The sequence below is a fragment of the Zeugodacus cucurbitae genome, chromosome 5 (genome assembly GCF_028554725.1).
Source record: "Zeugodacus cucurbitae isolate PBARC_wt_2022May chromosome 5, idZeuCucr1.2, whole genome shotgun sequence".
NCBI lineage: Eukaryota > Metazoa > Arthropoda > Insecta > Diptera > Tephritidae > Zeugodacus > Zeugodacus cucurbitae.
In genome coordinates, this window is record NC_071670.1 from 25,801,981 (window position 1) to 25,826,862 (window position 24,882).

Sequence of the window (24,882 nt, forward strand, 5' to 3'; positions counted from 1 at the left end):
AATGAAACTCGGCATATGTCGGCCGTCTAGTGCCGACTGGGCGACCCCTCTACATATGGTACGCAAAGCAGATGGTTCTTGGAGACCTTGTGGCGACTACCGCGCCTTGAATGCAGTCACGGTACCGGACAGGTACCCAATCCCGTTCTTGCACGACTTTACGCACATATTATCAGGCAAAACAATTTTTTCAAAAATCGACTTACAAAAAGCTTTTCACCAAATTCCTATACATGAAGAAGATGTATGCAAAACGGCAATTACAACGAGATCACAGCTTAACAATTAACGTCGCAAAATCGGTGCTCGGAGTACCGATCACTCAACTCTTGAATGGACCCAAGAGAATATTCAACATTTCGAAGCCTGCAAAGAAGACCTAGCTAAATATACGCTACTAGCACATCCTACTCCCAACGCGCAGCTTTCGTTGTGGATTGACGCATCCGACTACGCAGCCGGTGCAGCGCTACACCAAGTAGTTAACAACACACTCCAACCGCTAGGTTCCTTCCAACGTAAATTCGCAAAAGCCGAACAACAATACAGCACCTACGACAGGGAGCTAACAGCCATGTATCTTGCAATCCGACATTTCCGTTTTATGCTTGAAGAAATGCAGAGATTCGACACGTGTCTGGTAAACAAAATGTTGTTGCCGATATGATGTCTCGCATCGATGTAACTACCTCGGAATCAACACTACAAGCAATCAACTATGACGACTTAACCACCGATCAAGCAACAGACGAAGAGCTCCAATCATACCTCTATGGGCAAGAAAAGCATTCTTTGATACTAATTGCGTATGCTCTTCCTTCTGGCACAAAAAAGGTGTACTGTGATATTTCGATCGATCGTATTCGACCTTTCATCACCAAACGATTCCGCCGAGCAGTACTTCAGGCAACCCACTATATTGCACGCCCTGGTACACGCGCAACATCAAAGATGATGAAGATGATAATTCGCAAAACAGTGTCTACAATGTCAACGTAACAAGGTCAGCCGACACAACGTCACTCATCTTCAACGTCGAACTTGCGTCATCGAACATTTTGCTCATTTACACATCGATATCGTTGGACCGTTTCCACTGTCCGAGGGACATCGCTACTGTCTTACAGTAATTGATCGTTTTACCAGGTGGCCTGATGCATTTCCAATTCCAGATAGCACCGCTCCAACAGTAGCTAAGGCACTAATCAGCGGCTGGATATCGCGTTTCGGAATTCCTACCGATATAACTTCTGACCTAGGGCGTCAATTTGAATGTACGCTTTTTCAACATTTACTTCAATGTATCGGCGTCAAACACCTTCGAACTACGCCTTACCATCCACAGACCAACGGCATCGTCGAACGTTGGCACCGAACACTCAAATCAGTCATACTTTGCCACAACTCGGAACATTGGACAAATTTTCTACCAATAATAGTTTTGGGACTACTTGCCATCGACTGTCCTGCACCAGCTAGTGATACAGAAGTTGTAGCACAGTTGCGACAGATAATGCGCGACCTGCGTCAATTTAAGACTTCTTGGCATACGACTCAAAAATCATTTGTTCACGCAGATTTGAAGACGTCTGACCATATCTTCATCCGCGACTTGTCGGTACGACCATCATTATCTCCTTACAAAGTCATTCATCGCCATCCAAAGTACTTCGCCATCGACATTTACGACGAAATAGTCAACATTTCTATCGACCGTTTGAAACCTGCATACATCGCCGCAGATCCCAACTAGGAGGGGAGTAATGTGGCAGCACCGTCACTCTTTTCGGAGTTATTATTATTTAATTATAATTACATTACGCATAGTAACTCTACCTGCCAGTTTGACATTTTGCTTTGTACACTTTTTTTTCCTTTAATGACAAATAAAGCACGAGACTCGTCCCTTTTCTTCTTGACGGCTCGTAGAGTAAAGACGTGCCTACCACAACACCACGCTCTACATTGGTGACGCAATTGTATCATTCGTTGTTGAACATTCCCTGCAGGAACAATGTCAATTATTTGACTGTTCATATGATAGTTAAATTGAAAAATTTTGTTAGCGTGTAGAATTAAAATATTTACATTCATATATCCCCTTTTAACATAGACAAAGTTCGCTTTTGGAAAAAAGTGATAAATATTTCTTGTCCATGCCTGGCAGCGTCTTCGACTGCTCAATCGCACTGCTCGTGTAAATCACATAGAAAATACAAAAGTATTAAATGAACTTAATACTCAGAGAGTTGCTATTTCTAGTGCCGTCTCATCGGATGTTGACATCGTCCACGCGTCAGCACCAAAAAGCAGGACGGAAATGATGAGTGACTTGTAGATTGATTCTGCGTTGGAACTCGAGGCTGATCAGTTCTTCGCCACCGTATTGAGATAGCTCGGCCGGCTATATATCTGCCCGCCGTTTTGTTTATCAGGTGGGTGATTGCTTTTCGGACTTCTTCATAGTCGAACAATGGAATATCTGTTCCATCGTCATCGATTAGGGTATCGGTTTCGTTCTTGTTTCCTCCACATGTTCAGTATACTCTGGAAATCAACCGCTAGATCACCCAGGAGGTTCTACAAAAGTATGCTCCGGTCATAAAACCTTCTATTAGTGGTCGATCATTTCGAAGGATTTTCGAACTCTACCACTGTGGGCCAACTTGTCAAGCCTCTTTTTTGTCTGCTCATGTGTATATGTTCTCTCTTCAATTCTTGTTTCACAGTTCCATTATACCGAGTTGTTGATGAGTGCTCTCGGTGCGAATTGAGCGTAAAATCTAAACGATTTTTAATTATGCTATGTTCAATTTTGTTGTTTTGAACTTCTAAAGGTGTGGCTTTTATTATGGTGTGAAATTAATTGTTATAAAGTTTTACGGCTTTACACATTTGAATAATTGGAGCTTTTCCTTCTAAATTTAGTGTTCTGATAGGTTCGGTAAGAGTATTATTTATTCTTTCTACATCTCAATTTCCTGTATAACTATATGATTTAGTGACATGATATTCTATATTTTCTCTATTTAAAAATTCACAGATTGTTTTTGAATTAAATTCATTATCGAAAACAATATTTTTATATGACCTTTAATTGACAAAAATTCATTAATTTTTTCTATGATCGTTTGACTATTTCTATTGGGTAAATGGAAAGAAATGACATGTTTTGAAAATTTATCGATAAATATTATAAATGACTGTTTATTGTTAACAGATGACATTTTTTTTGTTCTTTAATCATGTAAAAAATGGAGCATATTCAAAAAGGTAATGCAGCATGTGTATAATGTTGAAATATAAAAAGTCACCATTCGAGAAAAGAAAAGAAAACGCGCTTAATAAAATTAAACAAATAAATTGCAGAAGTACAGTATGTCAAGAAACAGTTTACACATAGAAAATAAATACACTTTTTCACTTTCCGCAGCCAAATTTTTTACTTTTTACTTCAGTTCAACATATTTTTTGAATCAGGGATGGTTACTTACAGTATTTCAAGAGATGTGATGCAAAAAAAGCTGCGAAAGCAATGCAAAAACCAACCAAGAACAACAAAAAACAAAAATCATTCAATTTTGTTAGTGTCAAGAAAAACTTTACACACTTCGATTATTTGACTTGTTAAGCACGTGTTATACAGTTAACCGTACTTCACCGTTACCTATTCTTCGTAAAGGCATTTACAATGAATTTGTCAATTAGTTGGTGATTAATTTTTGCTTTTTTTCATATCTGAATTACCCGTTATTGTCTTTTTAATATTCCATGCAAAGGGTTTAGTTTGAAGAGGTCCAACTATTGCCCCATAATCCCCAATGGGATAAAAACGTTTGAGATCTAACAGCAATGTTTTCTTTAACCCTCTAAATAGTGTAAAATGGCTAAAATTGATCGGAAAATATGGAAATACAAGAACCAAAGCCAGAAAAAGGCCCTAAATTATAAATAAGTGGGCATGTACAGTGTCTAATATCTCGAAAACTTGACTAAATTCCAAAAATTAGGATCAGTGTTCTCACGAAAGAGTTCTAGGAAGAGTGCAACATTCAGATTTCTCATGAAACTGCGCGACAAAACATGCTCTCGTCTCTTTTGTTCTAGCAGCAGGAAAAAAGTTACCATTTCTCCTCTTTTACGGCATGTCGGTGTGATTATCTTGCTCGCCCTCTCTCATTGATTTTGGTGCTCTAATTTTTCTTTGTTTTGGAAAGGCATATGTCACTCTGTGGTTAGCAGAGCCCCCTGTAGTAGTTTTTTTTTTAATCAGCCATCTATCAGTGGAGACTGTTCGATTTATCATTTTCAGGGTAAAGCTCCAGTTACCGATGCTTGACTTGACTCAGCTTCGAAAAGTTTCGCTTGAAAAACTTAGATGCAGTTATACTTCACACAACTTCAACTTCAGCTGTTATTATTATAGTTTCTGGGTAGAGTTGCCAGATGTGTACAGATTTAGCTTTAAAATTAAGTTTTTTAAATTAAAATATCACCAAGATTGAAGATTTTAAAACTAGTATACAAAAAAATCTTCACTATTAGGAAATCTGTGAACACGTGAAGATTTTCTGTTTGAAAGAAAACTCTTTAAAAAATATATGAATATAGCTTTGAGCAGAATAGCACAAAAGAAACGTGCACGCGTAGTTCAGTTTTTCTATATTTAGAATTGTTAGAAGATGTAATAAATTGGAGCCAGCCAAGCGTATAAATGATAGGTGAATAAATAATTTATTCAAATTGAATTTGAACATTTACAATCAATTTTTCATTACATAAATTCGCAAAATATTTTTTTGTGAGCAGATCACCACAAATTCATGCAGAGATTCGCAATAGTTATGTTTCTGTTGCAAAATTTACCCCATTTGATTTGATTTGTTTATTGCACTTAAAGTATTTGCGTTATAAATAAAATAAAAGATTTTTTATTAAACACATTAAAAAATAATTGTTGTGAAAATGGTATTTAACTCTGAATTATCTTATTTTTTCTTTATTTGAAGATTTATAAATATTAAAGATTAGAATTTTAACATATTTAATTTTAACCGAAAATATTCAGGCAACACTGGAATAGGGTCATAATGAGAATGAAAATAGAAGCAGTGAGAGAGGGAGAGCAGATCAAATGTCAACGTAACTTAGAGTTCTAAATTCAACAGACTTTCAAGTCAAGTCATGCGTTCTGTAATCAAATACATGCAAGGTCCATTAAACGGATATTTTATGTGACAGTTCTCAAGTCTCTCTAGGTCAAGTCAAGCATCGGTAACTGGAGCTTAACCCTTTAATCACAGGTATTGGTAATTTGTTGGGTCACCGTTTAATTACTTAAATTTGGTTCATTGGTCTCCATTGGTCTTCATTCTATAGGTCACCTACTTTTCCGTTTAAAAATGATTTATTTATTTATTATAATTGTATGATGTATTTACATTTATAAATTAGTATTGTATAATATTTTAAATTTTTAATAATTATTATAGATTAATTTTTAAATATTAGCATTTCAGTACAAAGTGAACTTTTTACAAAAGTTTTTGCAGCTATTTATACATTGATTTTTTATACATTTTTATTTATACATTGACAAAATTCACATATGTAAAAAATAAAGTTAGTATTAATTATTAAATTTTTACTTTTTACATATTTCATATATAAATTTTGTATTAATTATTACATTTTTAATTTTTGTAGTTGTTGTTATACAATTCAAACAAAATTCCATTACTATTACGAATGTTATTAGTATTCGAACATTCATTTGTATAATTTAATAATATTTTGCATCTAAATTATGAACTAGCAAATGAATAAATTAATACTAAACGCGAACGATTTCCTTATAACTATCCTGTAAGGATCCAACGAAACTAATGAACCAATATTGTTTGATGTCAATTCCACACAATCCTATCCCATATGTACATCATAAAAAGGTTCTGCTCGTCGAAAAGAGGTTGTGCAACTGCTAATCTAAATGTCCGATGGGATTTGTTGTTGTCTTGTTTATCATGCCTGAAAAATATTAGAAATAGAAATTGTTATTAACGATTAGAAAATATGAATATATTTGTATTCGTAGTACAAAGCTAAGAAAAGTTGTAGCTGTTGTAATCCTCCATTTGTGCAAAGTATTTGTGTTTATGGTCTGAGTAGGCAATTGAAAAGTAAAGTCCTCTCTCGATGAGCGAAAACTAAACTCTACAAGTCCCTCATCATTCCCGTCCTACTTTATGGTGCAGAAGCGTGGCGATGTCAACATCCGATGAGACAGCACTAGGAGTTTTCGAGAGAAAGGTTTTGCGGATTTATGGTCCCTTAAACATTGGCAACGGCGAATACCGCAGAAGATGAAATGATGAGCTGTATGTGTTGTTCGACGACATAGGCATAGTCCAGCGAATAAAAAGACATCAGCTACCCGGGCTTGGTCATGTTGTTCGAATGGAAACATACCTCCACCAATTTCACCGTCACCTCCTTGCTCTTCCTTTGCTGTGCACACACGTATAACTACAATGAAATGAAATTTTAATTATAAAAACAAATAACAAAAGTAACACAAATAATGCATTTATAAGATGGATAAATATCCAAAAACACTTAACGAAATAAAAGAAATATTTACGCACTTACGTCCATTCACTTAAAATTTTATTTTCAAATGAACAGCGGCCATGGCGGCGATTTTTGAACGGTTCATTGTCTCTCTCTCTTACACATACAAAAATTAGGGTTAATGAATTTTGCTACTCTAACTACCGAGATTGTCACTTAACTACAAAATGTTAGCAATGTGTATGTGTTTGTAAAAAGCTGAAAAAATTTGCATGTGTAGTGGTGTATGAGTTAGCTCCGTCTTGTAGGCGAGTTATGCCGGTATTCTGCTTGCCACATTTGTCTCATGTCTCTATTTTCGAATTGGCGACCCATTTAGTCAGGATGTATCATTGTAGTATTCTGGTTGATACAGTCAGAAAAATATTTACCAACTAGTGTGGTGAAAAGAAGAGCAAGCAATCATCTGTTTAGTTTAACTGATGAGTGCATATTCACAATGATAATTTATGAATTGATTGCACGCAATTAGATTTTTTGAAATCAAATTTCCGAAAAAATTACTTGTAAATAATTGCATAATACAATTATTGAAAAAAATATACTCAAATAGTTTATAATAAATGTGTAATACACTCAGTCCTTTTTATACGCGATCTCTTTTTACGCTATTTCACTTTAACGCGATTATTTTTGCAGCGCAAATTCCTTTTTTCACGAGAATTTCTCACTTTAACGCGGTTATTTTTGCAGCGCAAATTCCTTTTTTCACGCGAATTTCTCACTTAACGCGATTGCTTTTTTTTCGTTTTTAGCTTGTTTACATATTTTTACGCGTAATAATTTTTTAATATAATACGGGGAAGTCCCAACTAAAAATTTTACTCTATGTGTATCAAGTATTGCAAATCTAGTTATAATGTATTTAGTTAGCGGCCGGTGTAGTTGTTTTGGTAAGACTTTAAAATATATCTATAATTTTGTAATAAAAATAATTAAAAATTTTAATAAGGAATTTCAGTTTTTGCTAGCTTTACAATGGAAACTAATTCTGGAAAAAATAAAAAACGTAAAGGCATTTCTTTAGAAACAAAAATAAAAGTTTTGGACTATCTAGAGCAGGGAGCTGGCCCAACAAATGCGGGAAAGAGGTTTGGACTCAGTGAATCTACAGTGCGGACAATAAAAAAAATGAAAACGCAATTAGAAAATCTGTAGTTTCATTATAGTATAGTAATAGTAGTAATAGTAGTTAATTTAAAAACTAAGGGTGAAATTGCTTCAGCTGATAGTAAAGCTGCGCAGGACTATCCACCAAAGTTATTAAAAATTATTCAAGAAGGAGGTTACACGCCAGACCAAGTTTTCAATGCGGACGAAACCGGCCTATTTTGGAAGAGGTTACCAAAGCGAACATATGTGTCTAAGACCCAAAAATCATTTGGTGGTTTCAAAGCTGCAAAGGACCCTGTAACGTTTTTATTATGTAGCAATGCTTCTGGTGGCCGCATGATGAAACCGCTGTTAGTAAACAAAAGTCTTAGGCCGCGAGCACTAAAGGGCAAAGATTTAAAACATTTACGTGTTCACTGGATGGCCAATAAAAAAGCCTGGGTAACTGGAAATATATTCCAAGAATGGTTTGCTAAATGCTTTGTACCAGAATTTAAAAGTTATTTGGAGAAGAAGAAACAGCCCTTTAAAGCTCTTTTAATAATTGACAATGCACCAGGCCATCCGTTGATTGAACATTCTAACGTAAATATCATTTTCCTCCCGCCGAATACTACATCAATTATCCAAGCGATGGATCAAGGCATTATTGCAACTTTTAAAATGTACTACCTCAAAAAAACTTTTCAGTGCATTATGGAAAAACTGGAGGAAAATCCTGAATTGGACTTCACCGATGCTTGGAAAAATTTTTCTATCAAGGATTGCATCTTGTACGCGTCAAAAGCAATTTCTGAAATAAGGCAACATACGTTAAACGCATGCTGGAAATCTCTTTGGCCAGAATGTGTTAAAAGTGGTATGTCCGTGACAAGCAATTCAACTAATTATTCATGTATCACTGATTTAGCACGTTCAGCGGGAGGAGAAATTCTTGCAGATATGACGAGAGAAGATATTGACGAGATTCTTCTAGATTCTTCTAGATTCTTCTAGAGCTCGATGATGACGATTTGATTGAAATAGCTACGGAAGTAATCGAATCGGAAAATGGCAGCGACACCGAGATAGACGAGCATCCAATTAAAGCAGAGACGATTAAGCAAGGTCTTAAACTTGCAGCAGAATTGGACAATTATTTTGTAGCAAATAATACTGATGCCGAACGTGCACGAATTTTTCAAAAAGAATTGAGTCTCTGCATGTTAAGATATAAAGAACTACATCGGAATTTATTGGGTCTAAGAAGAAGCATTCAAACAAAATTACCTGAATTTATGGTGCAAATTCAGTCGGAGATGCTAAGTCAATCAGAGCATCAATCCATAGTTCTTACTATTGATTCTGATACAAATTCAAGTGATATCAATGCCGGCCATCAAAATAAGCGGCTAAGAATAATCGGTGGCATGGAGGTGATCCAGAGATCTCGGAATGAAGCTGAAGTGTGTGAGGATACATGAGTGCCCAGGCACGCACTTGCCTGAAAACTCGGATTCCCCAAGTCTAGCAGCCGCTTTCGCAGCCAAGTACCGTCCAGCTATATCCACGGGTACTATGTGCAGTAAGGCGTTAAGTGCCAAGGTTGGTGTCGTACGGAGCGCGCCACTCATACTTACGAGAGCCGCTCGTTGAACACTTACTAGTCTCTTGACTATTGAAGTCTTTTCCAAAGACTTCCACCACACGAGTATCCCATAGAACATTATTGGTTTGACTATAGTTTCATATAGCCAAAGAACCACCTTAGGTGAGAGACCCCATCTTTTTCCGATGGCGCCTCTGCAGCAATATAAGGCAACCGAGGCCTTCTTAGCTCTCTCCTCTATATTAGCTTTCCATGAGAGCTTTCTATCCAGGATGAGCCCCAGGTACTTGACTCTATCGGCTGGACGGAGACAAGTTCCACCCATCGATGGCAAGGGCGCTTCCGGTATTTTGTACCGTCTTGTGAACAGAACCATTTCAGTTTTGCTTGGATTTACTGAAAGGCCACATTCCGCAGCCCATTTCGATACCACGCCAAGATAACTTTGTGTAAGTTCGTACACAGTGCCTAGGAATTTCCCCTCGACCATGAGAGCCACGTCGTCAGCGTAGGCTACCACCCGGCAGCCCCTCTCTGCAAGCTTCTCTAGCAGGTCGTTAACGACCATGATCCAGAGAAGAGGCGAGAGAACTCCTCCTTGGGGGGTTCCCCTGTTAACGGCACGGTGTACACGCGCGCTACCCTAGTCCGCTAAGATCGTTCTTTCGCAGAGCAGACTGAAAACGAGATGCTTAAGGTTGGATTCAACCTCGAACCTATTCAGGGCTCCAATTACCGCTTCCGGCAGAACATTATTGAAAGCCCCCTCGATATCAAGAAAGGTTCCCACGGCAAAGTGTTTGTGTGCGATAGACTTTTCTATCCAAGTAACCACAGTGTGTAGGGCGGTGTCTACTGACCTGCCTTTACAGTAAGCGTGCTGCGCGCTAGATAAAAGATCTACTGGTATCCTTCCCCTGATATACCGATCGATCAGCCTCTCCAAAGTTTTCAATAAGAAAGAGGAGAGACTGATAGGCCTGAAATCCTTGACCGTGACATGCGAGCTCTTTCCAGCCTTGGGAATGAACGTAACTCTAACCTGCCTCCAAGCCCCCGGAATGTGACCCAATCTAATGCAGTTCGCATAGATAGGGGCCAACCAGCTGCAAGGTGCGCTCCACCAGGGAAAGGATTGCTCGGAAAGTGAGCGTCAAGGAGCAGATTGAAGGTTTCCTCGCTGCTCAGAGTCCACCTTCCATTGCCGTCCTTAAGATACCCCAAAGGGACGGGTTTCTTTGCGAGAATGGTCCTTAACCTAGAAGATTCAATTCAAATGAATCAATTGTTAATTAAATAAGAATAATTTGAACAACACAATAATCGATAAATACATGTACTTATCCTTAAATTTGAGCATAATGGAGAAGGAAAGTAAGTAATTTTAAACAATATAAATTGTATTGTTTTATATGTACAATGTGTGTGTTTCTACAGATCAGAATAAAACGTTGCGCACGTCGCGGAAGCAAATTGATTGTTACTTAAATTATGTGCGGGTTCACCCCGAAATAAAAGTGAACAAGAACGACCCATCGCGGCCGAAAAGGGTTGAAGAGCTTTGGTCGGAGCTTCCTGTCCTCCTAAATGCCCTTAAAGGCCCAACTCGGACCCCCACCAAATGGAGGGAGGTATTTTTTAATCATAGATATTAAGATATGTATGTATTTATGTACTATGTTTTATAGAATCTGAGCCATTGGAGGAACCAGATTCGGTCACGGGCCAGGAAGGCAAAGGCGCACAAGATGGTAACAGGTGGCGGCCCAAGCTCAAAAATTGACCTGACCGAAACTGAGCAGCGGGCGTTGGACACATTAGGGTCATTCGCAGTTGATGGGTTGGCTGAATTACCAACCATTGGAACAGAGGTAAGAAATTCAATTTAATAGTATGCAGAATTTATAAACTTTTTTAGGAAGAAGTATTGTTTGGTGCTATTCCTACACCATCCTCGCTGGTGACGACTACGGACGCGCCAATTGACCGCACTCCATCCTCGTCCCGAACAAAACGAATAACGACGGACGATATGTTTGAAAATGTAATGACCACGATAAAAGAAAAGGGTGAGGAGGAGAGAGCTTTCCAGACTGAAACTTTAGAGGCCATAAATAAATACTCCGAATCGCTAAATAATTTAGCGACAGCCATGGTGACGCTTACCCAAAATATTATAAATACAAAAAACTTAAAATTAAAAATGTGTCTATGTAAATATTTCTTACTTTTACTTTTTTAAATGTTATATTTTTTTAATAATTAGATGAAATATTTATTTGTTTTATTTTTAAAATGTTAAGTTTATTTTTAATAATTAGTCGAAATATTTATTTTTTTTTAATGTAATGTTTTTTTTTTAGTTTATAAATAAAATAAATGAAGTTTGAATTGAATTGAAGTAAATATTGGTAGAATTTTAATTATTTAATGTTTAATGCATGTCGTTTCTTCATTATAACATAAATTATGCCAATTTCAACATCCATTATTGCGCTCTTGTTTTTCTGTGACCTGGTTTAAAGCAGATAATAAATTAGAGACTGATATTTCTCAACTAGAGCTGAGACAAACGCGTAAGAATACCAAAAAGTCACTATAGAGATTACACCACACCCAGCAAGTCATGGGTACTGAAACTCCAACACATTCAAAGAAATTTTAATAACACCACTACATACACACATAGGCAACAAAGGGTAAAATGTGCATAAACATTTAACTCAACTCTTCTCTCATACAGCACCCTGAATGATAGAAAGAAACAGCCAAAGTTCTCGTGTTTGAACAAGTTTTGTTTTGAGCTATATCATGGCTGCTTGTGAAGTATTATTTTGCGTGTTTTATTTAATTCAGTGATCTGCAGGAGGATGGAGTCATATGTAGAAGTTCACGCAAGTGAGGAAAGTTTCTGACTGCTTTCGCACACGTCAACAAACACAAGGAAGGTTCGACATCGAGAAGCTGCAATCATAACCGACAGCCGAACAATTTTCTACTCGACTTGCACTCCTGCTCTCTGAGAGCACTCATCAGCATCTCGGTATAAAGGACCTGTGGGACGGCATATCAAACTCCTTACGTACAGCTGCAACCGAAACCATTGGTTTTCGCAAAAGTCAAAAAAACAGCTGGTATGATGAGGATTGTCGTCTCGCAGTGGAGAGAAAACAGACTGCCTACCTCGCAATGTTGCGATCGACCGCAACACGAGCGGGATGGGAAAGATACCGAGAGCTGAAGAGGGAAGCGAGACGCATTTGCAGACAAAAAAAGAAAGAGGCCGAAATGCGTGAGTATGAAGAGCTTGAGAAGCTGGCCGACAGGGGTAATGCTACAAAATTTTACGAAAAGATCCCGCGACTAACTGAAGGTTTCAAGACCGGAGCACACTCCTGTAGGACCCCAGAGGTGATCTAGTTGTTGATGACCAGTGTATACTGTGTTTGTGTAGGGAACACTTCTCCAGCCTGCTGAATGGCAGTGAAAGTGCAACACCAGGAGTTGGCGAACCCGATTCCCCAATCGACGACGATGGAGCAGATGTTCCATTACCCGACCATGAAGAAATTCGAATAGCAATTAACCGCTTGAAGAACAACAAAGCAGCGTGGGAAGATAGATTACCGGCAGAACTATTCAAATACGGCGGCGAAGAGCTGATAAGGTGCATGCATCAGCTTCTTTGCAGAATATGGTCGGAAGAAAGCATGCCTGACGATTGGAATCTCCGTGTACTCTGCGCAATACACAAAAAGAGAGACCCCACAATTTGCGCCAATTACCGTGGGATAAGCCTCCTCAACATCGCGTATAAGGTTCTGTCGAGCGTATTGTGTGAAAGACTAAAGCCCACCGTCAACAAACTGATTGGACCTTATCAGTGTGGCTTTAGACCTGGAAAATCAACAACAGACCAGATATTCACCATGCGCCAAATTTTGGAGAAGACCCGTGAAAATAGGATCGACACACACCATCTTGACGACTTTAAAGCTGCTTTCGACAGCACGAAAAGGAGCTGCCTTTATGCCGCGATGTCTGAATTTGGTATCCCCGCAAAACTAATACGGCTGTGTAAGCTGACGTTGAGCAACACCAAAAGCTCCGTCAGGATCGGGAAGGACCTCTCCGAGCCGTTCGATACCAGACGAGGTTTCAGACAAGGTGACTCACTATCGTGCGACTTCTTTAACTTGATGCTGGAGAAAATTATAAGAGCTGCAGAGCTAAATAGAGAAGGTACAATCTTCTACAAGAGTGTACAGCTACTGGCGTACGCCGATGATATCGATATCATTGGAAACAACACCCGCGCCGTTAGTTCTGCTTTCTCCAGACTGGATAAGGAAGCGAAGCGTATGGGTCTGGTGGTGAACGAGGACAAGACGAAATATCTCCTGTCGTCAAACAAACAGTCAGCGCATTCGCGTCTTGGCTCCCACGTCACTGTTGACAGTCATAACTTTGAAGTTGTAGATAATTTCGTCTACCTGGGAACCAGCATTAACAGCAATAACAATGTCAGCCTGGAAATCCAACGCAGAATCACTCTTGCCAACAGGTGCTACTATGGACTAAGTAGGCAATTGAAAAGTAAAGTCCTCTCTCGACGAACAAAAACCAAACTCTACAAGTCTCTCATCATTCCCGTCCTACTTTACGGTGCAGAAGCGTGGACGATGTCAACATCCGATGAGACGGCACTAGGAGTTTTCGAGAGAAAGGTTTTGCGGAAGATTTATGGTCCCTTAAGAATTGGCAACGGCGAATACCGCAGACGATGGAACGATGAGCTGTATGTGTTATTTGACGACATAGACATAGTCCAGCGAATAAAAAAACAGCGGCTACGCTGGCTAGGACATGTTGTTCGAATGGATGAAGGTGCTCCAGCTCTGAAAGTATTCGATGCAGTACCCGCTGGTGGAAGCAGAGGAAGAGGGAGACCTCCACTCCGATGGAAGGACCATGTGGAGAGGGACCTGGCTTCGCCTGGAATAACTAATTGGCGCCAAACTGCCAGAAGGAGGGATACGTATAGCGCTGTTTTGGACTCGGCTATAACCGCGTAAGCGGTGTCTACGCCAGTCAAGAAGAAGAAGAAGAAGAAGAAGATCTGCAGCCTAATTAAAGTTTAAAGTTTAAGTGATACAGTAATACTTCATTACATTGTCAATTCGAAGCACGCAATAGAAGCTATGCCAACAATGGTCAACATCAATGGCGAAACCGTTGAATACGTAAATAATTGTTGAATATAATAATATTATCTTGCCTTAAATTCTAATTATTTTCCACACAGAGATTTCAAACCTCATACGACCCGTTAAAGGTACGCAACCTAATTGGTGTCACTTATGGTAGCAGCGGAGAACTTTCGAAGCGATGGAATATGCGCTGCAAGCAAATCCAGAACTATGGATGCAATCACTGCTACATCAAACACAAATCATTTACACACCAGATATTAGGTTTAATGTCACTTTTTTACGTGCAATTAAACCTTTTAGTCAACACAAGCACGTGAAGAATTGGAACGACATGGTTTAGGTGCAACCGTTTATCATCTCGACGTGTGTCAACTGGGTTTTGCCAATGAGCTAGAGGGCAAAGCAGTTGCAGTATTTTTGGACTTACCGGCACCTCAGTTGGCCGTGCCATTAGCAGCTAAACACACAGAAATTAAAGGGTAAATTTAAGTGAATGTTTGTGATAATAGAAATTTAAAAACTTCTTGTATGTTCAATTAGGAGGACGTTTTTGATTAATTTTCACCTTGTATTGAGGAATCATAACGTTGTTGGATCGATTTACAAGGACATGGATTCGCCGAAATTAGTTCGATGGAAATACTACAGCAAGAGCATGGATGTTAAGACTAGAACGTTGCGCTAGATTTATAAGTCCTGAAGTATAAGGTAATTATTATCATCATTTATTTTGTGGAAATTAAATATTTACTTTATATTTTATAGAAACCCTCCTCATAGAAATTGGATGAATCTAGTACTAGTGAAATTAATGAAATAACACATCTTATAAAAACTCCGAAAGAAACCAAAAGAGTCCTCACATAATGTTCGCAGCTTACACTTCCAGACCTCACTGGGTATATGGCATTTTCCACTCTTCCTCCAGCCTTTGTCCAATAGCAAAAATTTTTCAAATATTCAATTCTTTATACATATGTATATAGTGTAGTACGATAATATATGTATAAAGTAAATATATCAATAAACACCTAAATGGCATGATATTTTCAATAAATATGTAATATAATTAATGATTTTGTTATTAAATTCTCATTTGGGATTTCGGTAGAATTAACCGAAAATAGCGGGTATAGTTCCTGGGCTTTTGTGGGTCGGAGTACTGAAAGTGCACGTGGAGTTTTGTTTCGCAGTTTTGGGTCTTTCAGAATACCGGCATTAATATCTCTTATATCGATAAAAATACGTTTGTTTTTTTTTAATATTTTCTACTTCTTTTACTTTTACCTCGACTAAAATTAATTGCTGTTTGAAACGATTTACTACGGTATTGAGATTGTTAAAATGATTATAAAAATTGTCTTCATGAGAATGGCTAGTTTGGACTTCTATTGAAAGCATTGTTTGGTCTTATTGTTCACCAGCGATTAAATCTTTTATTTGTAACATTCTGTAAAGGGTCATTCCCAAATTTTCGGAATTCACCATATTTATTTCAGCCGCTGTCTTTTTATTCGTCCACGTTTCTGCACCATAAAGTAGGACGGGAATGATGAGGGACTTGTAGAGTTTAGTTTTTGTTCGTCGAGAGAGGACTTTACTTTTCAGTTGCCTACTCAGTCCATAGTAGCACCTGTTGGCAAGAGTGATTCTGCGTCGGATTTCAAGGCTGATATTGTTATCAGTTTTGATGCTGATGCCTAGGTATATTATATTATCTACAACTTCAAAGTTATGACTGTCAACAGTGACGTGGGAGCCAAGACGCGAATGCGCTGACTGTTTGTTTGTCCTTCCCGATCCTGACGGAGCTTTTGGTGTTGCTCAACGTCAGCTTACACAGCCGTATTAGTTTTGCAGGTATTCCAAATTCAGACATCGCGGCATAAAAGCAGCTCCTATTCGTGTTGTCGACAAATAGATGGCGTGTCGATGATGAGTTGTTGATTTTCGAGGTCTAAAGCCACACTGATATGGTCCAATCAGTTTGTTGACTGTGGGCCTTAGTCTTTCACACTTTCTCACTTTTTGTGGATTGGGCAGAGTACACTGAGATTCCAATCGTCGGGCATGCTTTCTTCCGACCATATTTCGCAAAGAAGCTGATACATGCTCCTTATCAGCTCTTCGCCGCCATATTTGAATAATTCGACCGGCAATCCATCGGTTCTTACCGCCTTGTTGTTCTTCAAGCGGGTAATTGCTATTCTAATTTCTTCACGGTCGGGCAATGGAACATCTGTTCCATCGTCGTCGATTGGGGAATCGGGTTCGCCAACTCCTGGTGTTGCACGTTCACTGCCATTCAGCAGGCTGGAGAAGTGTTCCCTACACAAACACAGTATACACTGGTCATCAACAACTAGATCACCTCTGGGGTCCTACAGGAGTGTGCTCCGGTCTTGAAACCTTCAGTTAGTCGCCGGATCTTTTCGTAAAATTTTCGAGCATTACCCCTGTCGGCCAGTTTGTCAAGCTCTTCATACTCACGCATTTCGGCCTCTTTCTTTTTTTGTCTGAAAATGCGTCTCGCTTCCCTCTTCAGCTCTCGTTATTTTTCCCATCCCGCTCGTGTTGCGGTAGATCGCAACATTTCGAGGTAGGCAGTCTGTTTTCTCTCCACTGCGAGACGACAATTCTCATCATACCAGCTGTTTTTTGTCTTTTCCGAAAGCCAATGGTTTCGGTCGCAGCGTACGTAAGGAGTTTGATATGCCGTCCCACAGTTCCCTTTACCGAGATGCTGATGAGTGCTCTCAGAGAGTAGGAGTGCAAGTCCTTTGTTGTGTGTGCAAGTTCGGTTGTGATTGCAGCTTCTCGATGTCGAACTTTCATTGTGTTTGTTGACGTGGGCGCCTTTCTACACACAGGCGGGTGAGTATCTTAGATGCTACAAGATAGTGGTCCGAGTCGATGTTAGGACCACGAAGCGTACGCACATCAAAAACACTGGAGACATGTCGTCCATCTATCACAACATGATCGATCTGGTAGCTTGATGGATGTTCTTATGCTGGAATCTAGTACTACAGACGACCATATTTCGCGCCCCGGCGAAGCCGATCAGCCTCAGACTGTTTGGTTTCGTCATGGAGGCTGAATTTTACGACTGTTGTGCCAAAGACATCTTCTTTACCCACCCTAGCGTTGAAATCGCCAAGCACGATTTTGACACCTTGGCGTGGGCAGCGCTCATAGGGACGTTCTAGGCGCTCATAGAAGGTATCTTTGATTACTTCGTTCTTCTCTTCCGTCGGGGCGTGGGCGCAAATCAGCGATAAGTTGAAGAACCTCGCTTTGATGCGGATTGTGGCTAGACGTTCATCCACCGGAGTGAATGCCAGGACTCGACGACGGAGTCTCTCTCCCACCACGAATCCCACACCGAATTTGCGCTCCTTTAAATGGCCGCTGTAGTAGATATCACAAGGACCCACCTTCTTCCGTCTTTGTCCCGTCCATCGCACTGCTTGGATTGCGGTGATGTCAGCCCTAACTCCTACGAGGACATCAACCAGCTGGGCAGAGGCACCCTCCCAATTAAGGGTCCGGACATTCCAGGTGCATGCCCTTAAATCATAATCCTTTATACGTTTGCTGTTGTCGTCATCGAAATTGGGGTCTCTCATCCGAGGCTGTTGCTTCCTTTTTATTGGGGGGGGGGGGTTTATTTTTATGTGGTGGGTCCCAAACCAAGCACAACCGCATAAGCTGGTTTCGTCTTCTCTCTTTAGCTCGCCTCCTAACGGGTGTATGTTGGCTACCCAGAGGATAGAAGTCGTGAGCCTGAGCCACATGCAAAAGAATCGTTCCTGGCCACTCCCAAGTGAATGGCAGTCGGAAACTTTCCTCACTTACGTGAACTTCTACATATGATTCCATCCTCCAGTCAGAAACTTTCCTCGCTTACGTGAACTTCTACATTTGACTCATTTCATTTGGTTTCCTGTAATCGACAACGAAACGCAATTTTTTATTTCCGGATGCATCCGCTTTTTTGGGGACTAACCATAAAGCGCTGTTGTAAGCAGAGTTGCTTTCTCTAATTATATTATGTTGTAATATTTCTTTTATTTGTTTTTTGAATTTCTAGTTCATGAATTTGTGGATACCTGTAAATTTTCGAATAAGTAGGTATATCGTTTGTTGTAGTAATTTGATGTTTGATTTCATGAGTAAAAGAAAGTTTGTCTCCTTCTTTGAAAAAAGATTGGCTTTCTTCGATAGTTAAATGAGTTTAACAGCCGGTTTCACGAAACAAATTTAAGTGAAAAATAATTAATTTCAGTTCCACCATTTGACTTAATTTTTATTTAAATGGTCACGCTTTGCCATTTAAATATTATTTAAATACTGTCATATGTAACCAGGTTACGCTTTTCTATCAGCTGAATTCCCATTTGTTTACCATTTTGACAAAGAAATACAATTTATTTGTTTACATAAATCAGCTGTTATTCTTACTAACATCTCTGCCTTTTAATTTTTTTGATGCCAAATGTCAATAATGGTGAAACGCAAGAAATTTAAGTGCAAAGTTAAATAAAAATTAAAATTAAAATTAAATGGAACTTAATTTTCAATTAAAAACTTTCGTGAAACCGGCTGTAAGTTTTTCATACCACTGAATTCGAGTGCGCAAATTTCCGTTTTTTCATAAGGAAGATGATAGAAATTAATTATGTTTCCTAATATATTAATAAATGTGTTTTCTACATCGATTTTAGCTTTAAAAGGAATAAGCAATTTTATTCCTATAATAGCTTCGTATTTGTTGCTTTTAAAATCTATTACTTTCCATGATAAAGTACCTAAGACGTTAAATTCTTTCGGAAAAGGTATTACAATTTTATATTCTATTTCGTTAATTCCGTTGATTGTTCCATAGCATAATGGTTTGGAAAGTTTTTCCTTTTGAACATTTTCGAATAGAGCGTTTGGTTTTATGATGCTAGTTGTTGAACCTGTATCTATTAGGCATTTAATTCTGTGATTTCTAATGTTACTGTTATTATGGGGAGTTGAGAGTTTGAGGCGGTGTTAAAAAATGTACTCCTTTTTCTTCACCATTGTCAATTTCCATCAAATTTGAATTATTGGATAAACGACTTGTACTTGGACTGTAATCAACACTCATATGGGAACTTTTAGTTTGTCTCGATAAATTTGGTTGTATTGTAACGCTGAAACTCTACCCTGAGTTCGATCACTGGATTGTCAAATAAAAAGTCACTGTTTAATGGTTATACACTTATCTTTATTTCTAATTTAACAAACTTAACACTTTATTACTTGTTGTACAAGTTTACAACTTCTTACTTCTAATTTCTTGCATTTTACTCGGAAACTCTCTGATTAGAACTGTGTCTTGCTGCCAGTCTGGCAGCCCTTATATAGTCGATTGCTGGCAATATATCGCCACTCGAACATTCTAGCAACTACGAATATTGATGTCTGGACAAATCTGGTAAGTTATCGATTTCGATTGTCGATTCTAGTCTATTCTTGCATCCATGTTCGTGACACTGCCCTCCACTTAGGTCTGATCGTCCCGATTAGACACACTTCCAGTACCAAAAACTGCGAGCCGTTCAAGATGAACCACCTTCATTTTATTCCTGGGTCTTCCAATTGTCTGTATGCGATACAACGCATCATTGATTCGTTTAACAACTTGGTATGGTCTTTCCCAACTGCATTGAAATTTAGGAGACAATCCTTTCTTCCGTTGTGGGTTATATAACAATATCCAACCGCCTTCCACACATCCTTCGGAGTTCATTGCCTTGTCGTATTTTGCCTTCATTTTATCACTCATTATTTGTGTCCGTTGTCTCACCATAGCATGAATTTCCCTCATTTCGTCTTCTAGGACACTGTTGGTTTCCCTAACATTCTTTCCACCATTTGCGTTTATTCCGAACTTTAAATCAATCTGTAACCGAAGATGATGACCAAACATTACCTTTGCTGGAGTCTGCCCCGTTGTTTCATGTACAGCAGACCGGTAAGCCATCAGGAACAAAGCTATATGGGTATCCCAATTCTTTTGATACTTGTCTACCACTTTTTTTTAGATGTTCTTCCAAAGTTTGATTGAAACGTTCTACCATTCCATCAGATTGCGAATGTAGGGCTATTGTACGAGTTTTCCGTATACCCAATTTTAGGCACATTTCCTGGATTAGAGCTGATTCGAAATTCCTTCCTTGATCAGAATGTAATTCTATTGGAACACCATACCTTGTTACCCAATTATTGATGAATACATTCGCTACTGTTTCAGCTTCTTGATTAGGAATTGGGTATACTTCTGGCCATTTGCTGAAGTAATCCATAACTACCAAAACATATTTGTTTCCTAATTTACTGGTGGGAAACGGACCAGCTACATCCATGGCAATTCGTTCAAATGGAGCACCCGAATTGTACTGCTTGATCTGCCCGTGACTCCTGGATTTCGGCCATTTGCTGTAATTCACTCAGCACAATTAGCAATCCACTCCGTCACTGATTGCCGACAATCAACCCAATAAAATCTTTGATTTAGTTTTTCCAAGTTTTTCGTGATTCCCATGTGCCTTCCACTTGGGCCGTTATGCATCTCCTTGAGAACATCAGGAATTTTTACTTTCGGAACGATTATAAGAGCTCGGGAACTTTGTCCATCTTCGCTTTCCCATACTCGATGCAAGCAGCCAGATACCAACTTTAAACTGTTACACTGTGCCCAATATGCCTTTGCAACTGGACTCTCTTCAGCTATTTCTTCTCTCGTTGGACGCTGGTTCAGCTCCACTCCATGCATTATCAGTTCCAAATCTGGATCTTCTTGCTGACATTTTCGTAATTCCTTTGGATCCCAGTCTTCTGTGGAAGTTATTGTCATTAATCGGACATCTATAATGTCTTCTTTAGCTTCAGCTCTCGAACAATGTCTAAATTCTAAATTACAAGGACGACGGGACATCGTGTCGCATTCCCATGACTACTACCTTTTCGATGCTCTATAGAGAAGTCATATATTTGGAGTCTCTCAATCCACCGTTCCAACTGTCCTGGATTCTTGAGGCCATTTTAATGCTGCGTGATCTGTCTTTACTCGAAATCGCTGTCCATATAGGTACTTATGGAAATGTTTGATACACTTCACCAATGCCAGTAATTCTCTTCGCGTTACGCAATAATTCTTCTCTGGCTTACTTATCGTCTGGCTATAATACGCGACCACTTTCTCATTCCCGTCAATCACTTGTGTTAGAACGCCTCCTATTGCATAGCCACTAGCATCCGTGTCCAAAACGAACGTTGAGCCTGAAACTGGATATGCTAACATTGGCGCAGTACATAATCTCTTCTTCAGAGTTTGGAACGCCAATTCCTGTTTTTCATTCCATTCAAAGGCTCTGTTCTTCTTCGTGAGTTCATGGAGGCTACTAGCTTCTTCTTCTTAACTGGCGTAGAAACCGCTTACGCGGTTATAGCCGAGTCCACAACAGTGCGCCACGCATCTCTCCTTTTGGCGGTTTGGCGCCAATTGGTAATACCAAGTGAAGACAGGTCCTTCTCCACCTGGTCCTTCCACCGGAGTGGAGGTCTCCCTCTTCCTCGGCTTCCACCAGCGGGTACTGCATCGAAAACTTTCAGAGCTGGGGCACTTTCATCCATTCGAACAACATGACCCAGCCAGCGTAGCCGCTGTCTTTTTATTCGCTGGACTATGTCTATGTCGTCGAACAACACGTACAGCTCATCATTCCATCTTCTGCGGTATTCGCCGTTGCCAATGTTTAAGGGACCGTAAATCTTCCGCAAAACCTTTCTCTCGAAAACTCCTAGTGCCGTCTCATCGGATGTTGACACCGTCCACGCTTCTGCACCATAAAGTAGGACGGGAATGATGAGGGACTTGTAGAGTTTAGTTTTTGTTCGTCGAGAGAGGACTTTACTTTTCAATTGCCTACTCAGTCCATAGTAGCACCTGTTGGCAAGAGTGATTCTGCGTTGGATTTCAAGGCTGACATTATTATCGGTGTTAATGTTGGTTCCTAGGTATACGAAATTATCTACAACTTCAAAGTTATGACTGTCAACAGTGACGTGGGAGCCAAGACGCGAATGCGCTGACTGTTTGTTTGATGACAGGAGATATTTCGTCTTGTCCTCGTTCACCACCAGACCCATTCGCTTCGCTTCCTTATCCAGGCGGGAAAAAGCAGAACTAACGGCGCGGGTGTTGTTTCCGATGATATCAATATCATCGGCGTACGCCAGGAGCTGTACACTCTTGTAGAAGATTGTACCTTCTCTATTTAGCTCTGCAGCTCTTATAATTTTCTCCAGCATCAAGTTAAAGAAGTCGCACGATAGCGAGTCACCTTGTCTGAAACCTCGTTTGGTATCGAACGGCTCGGAGAGGTCCTTCCCGATCCTGACGGAGCTTTTGGTGTTGCTCAACGTCAACTTACACAGCCGTATTAGTTTTGCGGGGATACCAAATTCAGACATCGCGGCATAAAGGCAGCTCCTTTTCGTGCTGTCGAAAGCAGCTTTAAAGTCGACAAATAGATGGTGTGTGTCGATCCTTTTTTCACGGGTCTTCTCCAAGATTTGGCGCATGGTGAATATCTGGTCAGTTGTTGATTTTCCAGGTCTAAAGCCACACTGATAAGATCCAATCAGTTTGTTGACGGTGGGCTTTAGTCTTTCACACAGTACGCTCGATAGAACCTTATAAGCGATGTTAAGGAGGCTTATCCCACGATAGTTGGCGCAGATTGTGGGGTCTCCCTTTTTGTGGATTGGGCAGAGTACACTGAGATTCCAATCGTCGGGCATGCTTTCTTCCGACCATATTTCGCAAAGAAGCTGATGCATGCACCTTATCAGCTCTTCGCCGCCGTATTTGAATAGCTCGGCCGGCAATCCATCGGCCCCCGCCGCCTTGTTGTTCTTCAAGCGGGTAATTGCTATTCTAATTTCTTCACGGCTAGCTACTAGCTACGCTGGCGAAATTTGGAACGAATCGTCGGTAATACGTACACAGTCCAAGGAAACTCCGTAAACTTCACGTAAATTTTGAGGTCTGGGCCAATACTTTACTGCCTCTATCTTTTCCTGAGCTGTACAAATGCCCTTCGTTGTCACTTTGTGTCCTAAATAGCTCACTTCCTTCTTGAACAGAGAACACTTCTTTGGGCTCAGTTTTAAACCCGCCCTGGCTCTGCGTTGGAAAACCTCTTCCAAATTTTTGAGATGCTCTTCAAAGCTTTTACCCAACACGATGATATTGTCTAGGTACACCAAACATGTCTTCTAGTGCAATCCTTTTAACACTTGGTCCATAAGCCTCTCAAAAGTGGCAGGAGCATAACATAACCCAAAGGGCATTACAGTGAATTGCCATAGACCATTTCCAACGCTGAAAGCCGTCTTTTCTTTGTCTTCTTCGTTTACTTCCACTTGCCAATAGCCACTTTTCAAATCGAGTGTTGAAAACCAATTCGTGCCTTATAGCGAGTCTAGGGTGTCATCTTTTCTAGGTAATGGATAACTGTCTTTCTTCGTGACATCATTCAACTTTCTGTAGTCCACGCAAAACCTCATGTTACCATCTTTCTTCTTCACAATTCAATTATGCCGCTATCGCTCATTTCACGTATGGTCTGGCTTACAACTTCACGTTTGGCTAATGGAACGCTGCGAGGAGTCTGGCGGATTGGTCTTGCATCTCCGGTGTTGATGGAATGTTTCACAATTTTGGTTCTACCTGGTTTGGATTCATCTTTGTCGAATATGGTGGAGTATCTGAGAAGAAGTAGTTTGGCCTTCTTTTTATGGTCTCCTTCTAGTTCCTTGGTCCATGCTTTAATCTCGTTTGAAATATCGTTTTTACAACTGGAATTATCCTCAACCTGTGTTTCGCAATTTATTACGGCCTAAATCTCCTGACACTGCCCTAATATAGCTCATTTGGAGACTGTAACTGGTGACTTACACTCATTAAGGACTCTTTCTGCAACTCTTTTGTCTTGTCGTGTCATAGCCAGGATTTTTCCTATAAGTAAGTTTGGTAAAGATTCTTTTGCGCCTTCAACAATCCACAACGTGTCCGTCCCATAGTCTCCATCTATTTCTGCCCAAATAACTGCTTCTGTTTTTGGTGGAATCTTCTGATTTTCTGTTATTAACACTTGTCTAACGTTGCATTTTTTATCATCATAACCAAACATAAGAGGCACTTCCATATTGGTATAAGTCATAATTCTCTTTTCCAAGTCTAGTTTGATCCCTTTATTTGCTAGAAAGTCCACTCCAATTAAGACTTCATCAACGATG

At 39.7% G+C, this 24,882-nt stretch overlaps 1 protein-coding gene across 1 annotated transcript; it reads left to right on the forward strand.

Moving 5' to 3' along the window:
• Positions 1-6,828: 6,828 nt before the first annotated feature.
• LOC128922247 (tigger transposable element-derived protein 1-like) lies at positions 6,829-10,704 on the forward strand. The gene is given in 2 exon segments (XM_054232105.1): positions 6,829-8,724; positions 8,727-10,704. Coding segments are annotated over 2 exon segments (1,125 nt in total). The 5' UTR covers positions 6,829-8,079; the 3' UTR covers positions 9,207-10,704.
• Positions 10,705-24,882: the final 14,178 nt, after the last annotated feature.